We start from the raw sequence: 14,051 nt of genomic DNA, 5'->3' as shown, positions 1-14,051 counted from the left end.
AGCAGTTTTTTTTTTTTTTTTTTTTTTTTTTTTTTTTTACTTGCCTGCAGCTATTGGTTCTGAGTTTTACTGGTATGGCAGCAAACTGTGTGTGGGGACCCCAATATTTGAAAGGCGAGTTATCAAACAGCGTGTCCCGGCACATCAGAATATTGCTTTCACTGAAAGTTGAGAACCCTTTATTGAACGCGCGTTGATGTGGTTAATGTACTTTGAATCCACTGTACTTGGTACGAGTACTATAGTAGATTCACATTAATCGTGCATTTGATGTCTAGGCCTGTCCCTTACGGGGCTCCTGATTGGCCGTTGATAAGCCAATCACAGGGCTGGAAACTCTCAATCTCTCGAGAGAGTTCACGTGGTTATTATCTATGTTCCACCTCTCTTGGGGGATACTTTGACAGGTTTATCCCTCAGGAGAGGTGGAACGTAGATCCTACCCATGTGAACTCTCGAGAGAGACTGAGAAATTCCAGCCCTGTGATTGGCTTATCAACGGCCGATCAGGAACGTCGTAAGGGACTGGCCTAGACATCAAATTCACGGTTGATGTGAATCTACTACAGGATGATTCCCTTTCCAGCGCTCCATGGGAAGTTGAACCAAACAAGCGACTGCTGCGAAGCGTCAGGCGCAAGTTAACTCAGACACAAAATCATTAGCTCTATCTATTATGCTTATTCTCTCTCTCTCTCTCTCTCTCTCTCTCTCTCTCTCTCTCTCTCTCTCTCCTTTCCTGGGCCTGCTGATAAGCGCAAAGATTTCTGACCAACGTTCCCTGAGGTCACTTCCTCCTAATTCATCTTTCCCTAACCGTCCATCCTTTCGGCTTGAAAAGAAATCGAAAGAAAGTCGCCCTTTCTTTTGAGGCTGAAAGCAGGTATCGTTTCCCTTGGTAATCAAAGGAAAAAATTACTTGCAGCCGGGCAACTTAGTAAAAACTGTTCATAAATTTATCAAAGGACGATTCTGTTAAGTCCTTTACGAGGCTTTTATGATAGTCATCTGGATAATAACGTTGGTAATAGTAATAAGATCGTGTTAGAAATCTTACTCTTTTTATTGAAGTATTTTCGTGATATGGTACTCATAACTAGCGTCTTCATTGTCATAGAGAACCCAGGATTAAATTGTGACTTGACAAAACATACAACAATCTCCTTAAACACGAGAGAGAGAGAGAGAGAGAGAGAGAGAGAGAGAGAGAGAGAGAGAGAGAGAGAGAGAGAGAGAGAGGGTGTATAGAACTAGTAATATAGACTATTTGTTCACAAGGCCCGTCTGATTTGTGGATTATTTCCTCTGTAAATTAGAATATTATTGTAATTGATTTGATGTGATCAGTTCGTTTAATAAGACGACTTCAGTCATAATTTCATGTGTTGCAACACATAAGTTAGTTGACATACTATACATTTTTCATGGCGTGCAAAGTGAATAAACTTATTTAAAATTAAATTGATTACTGTCCTAAATTCTAACTCATGTTTCAAATATCATCGTGCATCTCGATGTATTCTGACGAGATATGTTGTCTTTGCGAGGAGCATGTGATGCAATAAATACTACGAAGGCTGAGGGCAAATACGTTTTCTATCTTTAGATAAGAAAGAAAGGGTAACACTCCTGAGTCATTCTCCTGTGTGGAAATCCTTTGCAAAGAAGTTGGGAGCAAAATTAACTAAGGTTAGATAAGAGTCCTGGACAATTTGAGGTATAACTCCGTCTAAAAAAAAAAAAAACCTTGATTTCGCAATCATATATCTGTGTTCAGATTTAAGTCAATTTACTTTTACTGGTAGGTTAAGTGACAGAACGAATTCCGCTCACTGTAAAAATACGGTTACCCAAATAGAAAATATCTGTTTGTTAGTTTGTTGCCGATCGTCAACTCTAGGAAAGAATTTCCATGCAACGTAAAAACACCATACAAACAAATCAACTCTGGGAAATTTAAACATTATGTTTCATGTCCGTAGGTTTAACATCAGGTTTTGTATATCATATATATATATATATATATATATATATATATATAGATATATATATATATATATATATCTATATATATATATCAATTGACGTCTTGCCTTACAATGTATTCACAGTTTCCTTTCATGTACTACCATAGTTTCAGATAGGCAGATAGGCTTGTTTATCGGAAATATAACCGTAGTGTCTTTTTAGATAGAGTGTGAAACAAAACCACTGTCAATTGAAGTACTGTCAAGGAATTTAGAATAACTTGGGACAGTTTTCTAAGATTAGTGAAATGTAAATACTTTGATTGTGGGTAAAAATAGCGGCAGTGATAATGCAGATGTACATAATCTGTTAGTCCTCAAAATTTTAAGCTGTAAACGGTGCTTGTAAAAAGTGCGAAAGCTACTGACGACCAACAAATCATTAACATCGTATGACACCGGATTTCTTTGGCCCAATAATAATAATAATAATAAAAAATAATAATAATATGAGTAGTAATAATAATAATAATAATAATAATAATAATAATAATAATATCAATAATAATAATAGTATCAATAATAATAATAATAACCACAACAATAATAATACGTTTTAAAACACGACTGGCCGAGTTGTAAACAACGAAAAACTAATTACATAACACGAGAGAGAGAGAGAGAGAGAGAGAGAGAGAGAGAGAGAGAGAGAGAGAGGAGCGCAGTTTTGTACTTATGGAAGTGGTGGGGCTGTTGATGACGTAACATCGGGCTTTCCTTTCTTCCTCCCGGTAAGGGGCTAATGCCGTCAGTGCAACTCACAAGGTGCACTTTAGGCGCTACTGACGGGTGCTTGCAATGATTCTACGGCCTCTAACCCCACCCACTTCCTAGCTTTTCGCCTTACGTACATTCCCGCCTCCTTTCTTCAGTCTTCCTGTCCAATCTTTCTGACTATCACTTCGTAGTGCAATTGTGAAGTTTTCTCCCAGTTTCACCATTAGATCCTTGTATTTTTATTTCTTGTTATATGGATCTCTCTCTCTCTCTCTCTCTCTCTCTCTCTCTCTCTCTCTCTCTCTCTCTCTCTCTCTCTCCAGCTGTCCTGCCACACCAGCTCCCTAGTGCGAGAGTACCCTAGTGCGTGGGTTAACAGCCTATTTTTCATAAATCAATCAGTCAACCAGTTCATAAACTTTAAATAGCATGGAACAGCTCCAAAGCCAGGTGATTAAAATTGCCATTACAACTGCTACTACACAGGCACTCACTATAATGATGGTTGTATCAAACAATGTGTTCCATGTTTCCTAGGCAGATATCATTTCCTATGAATGGTGTCTGAATAATAGTAATGCGTGTGCTCTAAAGTAACACTGAACGCTCGGTGTTCATTCCAATTTCCCATGAAACTGTGCATCCTATTTCCAGACCCAAAGTACTTACAGCCTTAAAAATGTTTATATCCCTCGTTTCATTGAGACAAAAGGTTTGTTGTACAGTAATCCTCACTTGCAAGTGCAACAAAAGTTTTTCCCAGTTAGAGGAACTCCACCTCCTGTTTCTTGAATTGTGAGTTGAGATATTTGATTTCTTTTGTAGGAGACGTCGTTGAATAAATCCAGTAGACATTTTAATAAGGCACCACAGTAAAAGATTGCTAAGCAATACAAATGTTTCTATTCTCCGGAGGGTTTTCTGAATGTAAATCTCATTATCTCATAGTACAGTTTCATGGACTACTAGCTTTTCTCTCCCATAATCTCATACCTTTCACCTATACGGTATGGAATATTATAGGCGCAGGGCATAGCATCTGCAACAATAGTTATCGGTCCATAAACCATAATCAAAAAGATTTTATTTTCTTAATGGTATGGTAGTGTGGACTTGACAATAATAAGTACGCTGTTATCAAATGAATTTGTGTGAAATGGGGCCAGATAAGAAGACTATTGTAACTGAACTGTTGTCCTAACTTCTATCAAGCTGTTTTTCGAGGTTATCTTACATCTTTTGCATAACCCGTGCCACCTCAAAAAATATGTAAGCGTATGCTTCGAATTGCCTATCAGTGTTGATAAAATATGTGTTAAAATGGAAGTTGTTTTCTTTATTCATTGGTCTGATTTTGCAAAGCAAATTCAGCATAATTAAAGACATGGTGTATAGTTTGATATGCCTGCTGCCCATTATCATTGGTTATATATATATATATATATATGTATATATATATATATATATAGTATATATATATATATATATATTATATATATATATATATATATAATATATATACATATATATATATATAATATATATATAAAACCTCCAGGTGATGTCCATGATACAACGATTAAAACATAAATTTATTCTAAGAAACGTTTTGCACATGAAATTCTCTGTGCTTCATCAGTCTCTGTTTAACTTGTCTTAGTTCATTCCATCTCTCTCCTTACAATGAACGGTTGGTGTTTAAGCAGTCTCTTTTAACCTGTTTTATCATTTTTACTTTGTTCTATTATGTAATTTTAAGACTATTTTTGATATATGTGAATTCCTGTTTTTTACACTTTTATTGTTTGTTATTTATAAATGTGTCTTTATCTTTCACAGACTGATGATGCACAAAATTTCATGTGCGAAACGTTTCTTAGAATAAATTTATGTTTTAATCGTTGTATCATGGAACATCCCCTGGAGGTTATATATATATATATTATATTATATATATATATATATTATATATATAATATATATATATATAATATATATATATATAATATATTATATATAATATAGGTATATATATATATATATATATATATATATATATATATATATATATATATATATATATAAACATATATAAAATCAGCACTGATAAAAGTGCACCGCAGGAACCTTACCGCGGATGCGTACTAAAATATTTAATTTTTCAGACCTGTTTCATTTTTTGTGTCAGGGAATTGACAGTCATCTGCTTCTCTGTAAAAATTCAAATGTCATCATCGTCAAAATTAATTTAGTACTAACATCTGATCATGCCATTGTGTTTGTGATAGAATATTCATTTTACCTGGTTCCGCTTTGCGCATGTCAGACGATGCAAGAGAACTGTCAAAAGATAAAGACGCATGAAAGATGCTAGCATTTGGAGCCGTTTTCTACTAAAGCATTTTAGGCTTTAGATGTGGCTTTTTCTTTTGCTTCTTATATTAAGCCTCCTAGTAAGTATTTTATTTTGATTTTATGAATTTTCTCTCTATTTATAAATACATTACTGATCATGGTTATTAAATATACTTTACTACACTCCAACAGTAATTATTAAGGTATAGGAAACGTATCCACCCTATAATAACGTTTCTTGTTGGTATTTGACGATCATAACAAACATGGCTGCAACCCAGAAGAAAATCGAAGAGGCTCTTGCTCATATTCGAGAAGCTGAAAAGAGGTAAATTTTGAAAGTGAATGTTAGTTTATTCGTTACAGTTATATTTCGGTTTGAATTATGCACTGACAAAACTTATATTTATTGAATGTTATTGCTTTTTATGGACATATAATATATCTCCTGCTGCCCTACTGTCTGTGACAGTGATGACGTTGGGAAATAATTATTAGCTTAGTCAGGTTACCTGCATAGGTTGTGGTAATTATTATATTTAGATAATGTCCAACATACGTTTTTCAATACTATGGTATTTAAATTTCATGCCAAAAATTTCTTCTTGAGTAGTACCCTACGTTAACTGTTCAAGTATTTTTATGACTGCCTATCTTGCTTTTCATGCATTTCTGACCTTCTTTGTTGTTGGAAACCACTCGTATTTTTGCCTCTCATCACTCCCTTATTTGTGTGAATTATGGGGGACTCCAGTGGGATAAAGAGACTTTTTGGAAAAATAAAAAACGAAGTTTAGGGTAAACAACCGAGTGGACTGGCCAACTCACTGACTACCGCGGTTTTGGCCACCCTCCGAAAAAGTACTTTAACACATCCTGACACCGGAGATGGTCATCAGTCATGAGTTGGTGGTGATAGCAGGAGCTCAAGGCCTCTAAGAAATTAAGGTAATATTTTAAGAGTTAAACAGAGGGTAATGAAAAGTGTGGCCAACACAGTGCGCACTACCCCAAAATGCTTTCGAAATTTTTACTTACCATTAAAAAAGTTTAGAAGATTGACGCCGTCTCGATGTTTGCGGAGTCGCTTGTGTCAACAAACTTCCCATTTCCTGTGCTAAATCCGCACACCGCTTGTACCCATAGACGCTGGGGCACTTTCATCACAACAATCGTAAACCCGACCTCTAACCAGTACTTATCTAAGGGAACTACAGCATTCTTTGCGGTGTTTTGCGCTCTTCAATTTTTTATCAGTATTGTCAATTGGTATGTGTTTACCCTCCAAACTGGGTTTAAGACTTACACAAAACCGGGGAAATAAGTGAAATTAGCGTATCTATTTGTAATTACAGCAATTTTATCATTACTACATTACTATGACAACTAGAATTCATGGAAACAGTTTGTAAATGCATCAGCATATGTGTGAAGCTCCACAAGATTGGCATGATGAATCTTTTTGCTGTCGTCTGCTCGTGCTTCAGAAATATCTGTAATTTTTCGGGGTTAATTTGGTTGCAAAAAAGGGATAATAGACATGAATTACATAAAAATTTTGAAGTAAAGTTAAACTAAATAATCAGTAAAGTAAACAATTAAGGGAATAAAGCTTTGCACCTCATAAACAGCGTAGTTGTCTGCTGTTAACTGTGTTTGTGGAGTGAGTGCTTAGGAACCAGGAACAGCAACGTGGTGCAAGTGCAATTTGGAGTGAATTAAGACCAAAATGTGTATAATTACAATCAAATAAGCACTGTGGAGTTTCAGTTGTGATGGCAGTAAGGATAAAACCACCGATTACAAAGTAAAAATGAATTCAGTTCAAGCCATGACCCTGGGAATAAAAAGTTTCATACTTTCACTAATATAGGCAACAAAATGTTGTTTTATTGTGCTGATTACAACTGCAATCTTGAGTAAGATCAATAAACATTACATATATATGCTAACATTGTTCAAATGAGTGCTGGGAAGGCTAAGAAATATGGTGGATTGTCTGTGGTTAGAACGGCCAGCCACGCGATTGCCGCCATATTGGATTTCAAAACTGCCTTGAAAACATATTTTGTTCATGAACCTTACCTGCCAGATATATATATAGCTGTATTCTCCGAAGTCCGACAGAATTTCAAAACTCCCGGCACATGCAGTGGTCGGCCAGGTGGTAGTACCCATTCCCGCCGCTGGGAGGCGGGCGTCAGGAACCATTCCCATTTTCTGTCAGATATTTTCTGTCGCCGGTGCAGCCAACAAGTGTTTTCTGCACCTCCGTCATTGGATTTTGGAACTCTTTTGGTCACTTGAGTATCCCGATTGATTTTTTGGTTTTTGATTTGGATCGGTGGTTAGGCATACGCTAATTGTGGATTGTTTTTTGAATTTGGCTTGTTTTTCTTAAAACTTAAGATGTCTGGATCTAGTTCGACTAGCGCCAGAGTATGTTGTGTGGAAGAATGCAAGGTGAGGCTACCGAAATCTTCGGTAGACCCTCATACAGTGTGCGCGAATTGTCGGAAACATGTTTGTATGTTTGATGATCGCTGTAATGAATGTGAGAGTATGTCTGATTCTGCGTGGAAGGCGTATGAATCATATGTGTGTAAAATAGAAAGAGATAGGGTAAGGAGGAGTGTAACGCCAGTTACACATCCAGTGGAATTTATCCCTCCTAAACCTGTGATGCCTTCGGGCCCTACATTAGTGTCTGTGGAGGGTAATACCCTATCGATGATTCCTGAATCTTTGCGTAGCCTGGAATCAAAAGTGCAAGCATTAGAAGGTGTTAATAGTGCAGAGGTGTGTAGTGATAATGCTCTGAGTGTACCGGAAGGGGGGTCGGACAACCGATCTGACGTTCCTTCGGCAAGACCTGGGGGCGCTTCCCAGGCTTCCAAAGTTCGTAAACGGATCTTGAAAGAGTGTTTTTCGTCATCAGAATCGTCCTCCCCGCGCAGCGGTTGGAGCTTTCGGAAGCGATCGCGCCCTTTGAAGAGGACAAAGACGCTAGATGCTGCACAGGCGGCCGCCGCCTTTGATTCCTCAGAGGAGGACGCTGCACATCCGTTAGCCCCTTCTGTTTTGCGGTCGTCTCCAGAACAATTCGAGGACTCTCCACCGCAAAAGAGAGCAAAGGTGCAAGATGTCGCACAGGCGGTCGGCACCTTTGGTCTTAGGGAGAAGGACGCTTCACGTCCTTTCTCTTCTTCTGTGTTGCGATCGTTGCCGGAGAGGATGTCTGTTGACGACAATGCTTTTGAGTGCCCTGGTTGCGGTCCATGTGAGGAGGAGGAGGGCTTCCCCTCGCCCCTCGTCTTCTCACAGGATCAGCCCTAAATCGAAGAAGATTCAGAATTTGCAACATCAAATTGCCTTATTAGTTGCAGAGAAAGAGGATAATTCACGTCACAGGAGGAAGGATAAGCTGCCAGTCAAGAGATCCAGGCAGTCTCCTTCTCCTTCTCATCGCCTTGCTCTTTCTCCTGTTACCTCGCCTTCGAGATTTCGTGCACGAAGGTCTGCAGAGCATGACGTTAAGGCGGCAGCGAGACGTGACGCCAGGCCTGACGCTCAGCTGGGCGCTCGGCTGGGCGCTCGGCTCGACGCCGGGCGGGGCGCTTGGCTGGATGCCAAGCGTGACGCTCGGCAGGACGCTCGGCTGGACGCTCGGCTTGACGCCAGGCATGGCGCGCAGCTGGACGCACGACGTAATGTTTCTTCAGACATTCGCCGAGATTCGGAGGATAGTAATGAATCTCAAGAAGGAAACTGAAGAACAATCATCAACAGTATCTTCAGATTACCAGGTTTTGGTTCAATTACTTCGAACCTCCTTTGAAGAGAAGTTTAAACCTGAAGCCCCGCAGTCGCCTCCTTCACAATTGCTATCGTCTAAGGCTATCAAGACTCCAGGATTGTTGAAGATGGCTACTTCATTATCAACAAAAAGGGCTTTTAAGAAAATGCAGAATTGGATGGAGTCAAGAAAAGCCCGAAACAAGAATGCTTTCGCCCTACCCCCTTCAAGACTGACAGGCAAGGCAGGTCTTTGGTATGAGACAGGGGAGGAGATAGGTTTTAGAGCCCCCTCTTCGTCCCAAGGTGACTTCGCTACCCTGGTAGATGCACCGAAGAGATCCCTTGTCAATGACGAAAGTGCCCTGGACCCTTTCTGAGATGGACCATCATATGAAGGGACTCTTCCGTACGATAGAAGTTTTCAACTTTTTGGATTGGTGTTTAGGGGTCTTGGATAACCGGTCGCGTAGTCCTGATTCGCTTAGCCTCGAGGAGCTGTCCAGCGTGCTTGCATGCATGGACAAGGCCGTCAGGGATGGTTCGGAGGAGTTGGCCTCGCACTTCTGCACTTCGATTTTGAAGAAGAGAGCGGCCTATTGTGGTTTTACTGCAAAGGCGGTCTCTATCTCTCAAAAGGCAGAATTGTTGTATGCGCCTCTTTCGAGCCATCTCTTTCCCCAGGCTATGGTCAAAGATTCTTGGCTGTCAGTCTACAAAGAGAAGGCTACCCTCCAAGACCTCCTAGCTCAGTCGGCAAAACGTACGGTTGTTTCTTCTACGTCTGCACGGACGCAACCTTTCAAGAAGCAGAAGCCCTTTCGAGGTGGAGTTTCCTCGAGAACATCTTCTCGAGGAAGTACACGTTCCAGAGGCAGAGTCTCAGCTAAGATCAGAGGAAAGAAATGAACCAGATATCCTTCAGCCACCAGTAGGAGCCAGGCTTCGACTATTCTCAAAAGCTTGGATAGAAAGGAAGGCGGGCAGCTGGTCGCTCAACGTCATCAAGCAGGGGTACAAGATTCCTTTCTTGAAACCTCCCCCACTGTGCACGACACCCAAGGATTTATCCCCTATTTACCATCAGGAGAAGCAACAAATCATTTTCAATCTGCTCGAGCAGATGTTAGAAAAGAGAGCGGTGGAACAGGTCGTAGACCTGGAATCCCCAGGCTTCTACAACAGGATATTCCTGGTGCCGAAACAGTCAGGAGGTTGGCGACCAGTCTTAGATGTGAGCAGTCTGAATCGGTTCGTACAGAAGCAGAAATTCAAGATGGAGACACCTCAGTCAGTTCTTGGGACCTTAAGACCAAACGATTGGATGGTTTCATTAGACCTTCAAGACGCGTATTTCCACGTCCCCATCCATCCACAGTCGATGAAGTATCTTCGGTTTGTCCTAAAAGGGACGGTTTATCAATTCAGGGCGCTTTGCTTCGGATTGAGCACGGCCCCTATGATCTTCACGACTTTAATGAAGAACGTGGCGAGGTGGCTTCATCTTGCAAATATCAGTCTCTCTATGTACCTGGACGACTGGCTCATTCGTGCCTCCACTCAAACGCGGTGTCTGAAGGATCTTCAAACAACTTTATCGTTGGTGAAGTCCCTGGGACTACTGGTGAATTTCGAAAAGTCACATCTGATTCCAACCCAATCCATCCTGTATCTGGGGATCCAGATGGATTCAGTGGCTTTTCGAGCTTTTCCGTCCCAGGGATGTCAGCAGCAATGTTTAGACAAAGTGTCAGCCTTCCTAAGGAAAGATTCGTGCTCGGTGAGGGAATGGATGAGCCTGCTGGGGACCATTTCCTCGCTGGAGAAGTTTGTTTCCTTGGGGAGACTGCACCTCAGACCGCTACAATTTTTTCTCAAGGAAAATTGGAAAGAAAACAAGAATCTGGATATGAGCTTAAAAATTTCAAGAGAGGTAAAACATCACTTAAAATGGTGGCTAGATCCAGTGAAGTTGTCGGAGGGCGTGTCTCTCAAGCTTCAGAGCCCCGACCTAGTGTTGTTCTCCGACGCGTCCACCACGGGGTGGGGAGCAACATTAGGTGGGGAAGAAGTGTCAGGCACCTGGAGAGGGGAACAGGTGTCCTGGCACATAAACCTAAAGGAAATGGCAGCCATCTTTTTAGCTCTCCAGTTTTTCCAAGAAAAAGTCTCTCATCGAATAGTCCAAGTCAACTCAGACAACACCACAGCTCTGGCGTACTTGAAGAAACAGGGAGGAACACAGTCTCGATCCCTTTTTGCCCTGGCAAAGGAGATCTTGCTGTGGGCAAGGGCACTGGACGTCACGATCCTTACAAGGTTCGTAGCAGGAGTAGAGAACGTCCGGGCAGATCTCCTCAGCAGACGAGGTCAACTTCTGCCAACCGAGTGGACTCTGCATCAGGAGGTATGCCAAGAGCTGTGGGGGTTATGGGGACGTCCGCTAGTGGACATCTTTGCGACGTCCAGAACGAAGAGGCTTCCACTGTACTGCTCCCAGTACTCGACCCAGCGGCAGTGGCGATAGACGCACTTCTCTGGGACTGGATGGGGATGGACCTGTACGCCTTTCCCCCGTTCAAGATCCTAGGGGAAGTCATGAGAAAGTTTGCGGCGTCGGAAGGGACGAGAATAACTTTGATCGCCCCGTTCTGGCCGACGAGCATTCAGACTATCCAAAAGTTGGCCAGAGCGAGAGGCTTTTCTAGGTCAGTGGCGAAAGCTATCGCCAGTGCAAGAAGAGTTTCATCCAATGCAGTGTACCAATCGAAGTGGGCAGTCTTCAGGAGTTGGTGCAAGAAGAACGGCATTTCCTCCACCACGACCTCTGTGAGCCAGATTGCTGACTTCCTTTTATATCTGAGAAGGGATCTAAAACTTGCAGTCTCTACAATCAAGGGATATAGGAGTGTGCTTTCAGTTGTCTTTAGGCACAGAGGCCTGGACTTGGCGGACAACAGAGACCTTCACGATCTCTTGAGATCTTTTGAAACAACGAAGGTTCAACAACCCAGGTTGCCGTCTTGGAACTTGGATGTAATTCTGAAGTTCCTCATGTCCAGTCCATTCGAACCTATGCATACGGCTTCCCTGAAGGATGTTACTAGAAAAGCTATCTTCCTGACTGCTCTGGCGACGGCGAAGAGAGTCAGCGAGGTGCAAGCGATTAGCAAATACGTGGGCTTTAAAGGTTATAACGCGGTCTGTTCCTTGAGCCCAACGTTCCTGGCAAAAAATGAAAATCCGTCCAACCCTTGGCCTAGGACCTTCGAAATTAAAGGGATGGCCGAAATAGTTGGGCACGAGCCAGAGAGAGTTCTTTGCCCTGTCAGGGCTCTCAAATTCTACCTAAAGAAGACTAAGGATTGTAGAGGTCTTTCTGATAACTTGTGGTGTTCGGTAAGGAAGCCAAATTTACCAATGTCAAAGAATGCTTTGGCTTTTTTCTTGAGGGACACCATCAAGGAAGCGCATTCATCCTGTCAAGACAGTGATATGAAAATGTTGAAGGTGAATGCGCATGAAGTGAGGGCTATTTCTACGTCGGTAGCCTTCCAAAAGAACATGGCACTCAATGACATCTTGAATGCCACATTTTGTTTGCCTCTCACTACCTTCGGGAGGTGAGGACTACATACGAGAACTGTTGCTCTTTGGGCCCATATGTCGCAGCAGACACTATATTGGGGACAGAGAGTAGCACTCTTCCTATCATTTAGGAAATAATATGTTAGTTTGGACTTTTTAACTTTATTTCTTTTTATTTTTTATTTTTTGGTTTATTATGCTTATTTAGGTGTTTAGGTTATTGTGGTCTTGGGTCGGCCACCTTAGGCGGACTTCCCTCCATTAGCCTTGGTTATACGAAGTTTAACGAGATAGGCTAGGTCAGGTGGTAATGTTTTTGCTTCGCCCTCATAGTAGGGTAAAATGTTTTTGTCACATTATGGTCACGTACCCGTTGACAAATCATCTGGAGCGCACCAGCTACATAGGTCACGTCCTTGCTGGCACCTCCAGTGAAGCATTAACAGCATTCGGTGTCTAATCAACACCTATATGATCTGTCACATTGTGGTCACGCTCCCCGTGACAGTTCATTAGAGCGCACCAGCTACACAGGTCACGTCCTTGCTGGCACCTCTAGGAATGCATTACCCAAATATTGGAGGTCTATAATGTAGGATCTAGTTGTTTTGTGGTCACGCCCCAGTTGACAGATCCTCTAGAACTCAACAGCATCGCAGGTCACTACCTTGCTGGAGTCTCTAGTAAAGCAGAAGCAGACTTGGGTGACGGTACTCACGAAGTCAGCTATGCTAACAGGTAAGGAACCAAGATATCAATCGTGTAAATGCAATTGTTTTCCCAAATCCGGTCTGTCTCCCCCTTCCTCCAAAGGTGGGATTCAGCTATATATATCTGGCAGGGTAAGGTTTCATGAACAAAAATGATATTGTTATGATACAATAAAGTTTTGTTCATACTTACCTGGCAGATATATATAATCAAAGTGCCCACCCACCTCCCCTCAGGAGACAGTGGCACTAGAAAAAATCTGACAGAAAATGGGAATGGTTCCTGACGCCCGCCTCCCAGCGGCGGGAATGGGTACTACCCACCTTGGCGAACCACTGCGTGTGCCGGGAGTTTTTGAAATTCTGTCGGACTTCGGAGAATACAGCTATATATATATCTGCCAGGTAAGAGTGAACAAACTTTATTGTATCATAACAATATCATTTTACGAAGAGCTCACATGCTTATTTTAGTTCGTATGGGGCTTTCATATATCACATTATGTTGACGAAACTTCAATCTTTTGAGTGGTATGCTTAAAGTTGTAATTGCATTCTTGTTTCACCAATTAAATATCGAGTGAATAAGGCCTGGCCAGCACGATGACGATGGATCGTCTGCGGCTGTTTACCCTATTGCACCTTCAAGAAACGTTTGAAGTAGCCTTGGGCAAACGACCAAATAGCCACCTGGCGGCCACCTAGACTGTAGCATGGCCACCATCCCAAAAATCAACTTTAACATTTTGTGTAGGGTAAAACACGGCTGTGCGGCCAGGCGACCGCATGTACTGTAGCGCGACCACTTTCCCCAAAAAATAACTTAGCACTTCCAGTAAGCTAAGTTGGAGGTTAGTCA

General features: G+C 41.7%; 1 protein-coding gene across 2 annotated transcripts in view; it reads left to right on the top strand.

Moving 5' to 3' along the window:
- Nucleotides 1-5,315: 5,315 nt before the first annotated feature.
- LOC135212561 (gamma-soluble NSF attachment protein-like) overlaps nucleotides 5,316-14,051 on the top strand; it is a 265,650-nt gene continuing 256,914 nt past the window's right edge. For both annotated transcript variants that reach the window (XM_064246104.1, XM_064246105.1), the window contains exon 1: nucleotides 5,316-5,427. In XM_064246104.1, coding sequence (XP_064102174.1) covers nucleotides 5,366-5,427 — 62 coding nt within the window. In that variant the 5' untranslated portion in view covers nucleotides 5,316-5,365. The remainder of the gene's footprint in view (nucleotides 5,428-14,051) is intronic.

Source organism: Macrobrachium nipponense, chromosome 41 (assembly GCF_015104395.2).
Source record: "Macrobrachium nipponense isolate FS-2020 chromosome 41, ASM1510439v2, whole genome shotgun sequence".
NCBI lineage: Eukaryota > Metazoa > Arthropoda > Malacostraca > Decapoda > Palaemonidae > Macrobrachium > Macrobrachium nipponense.
This window is presented reverse-complemented; position numbering and strand designations above follow the sequence as displayed.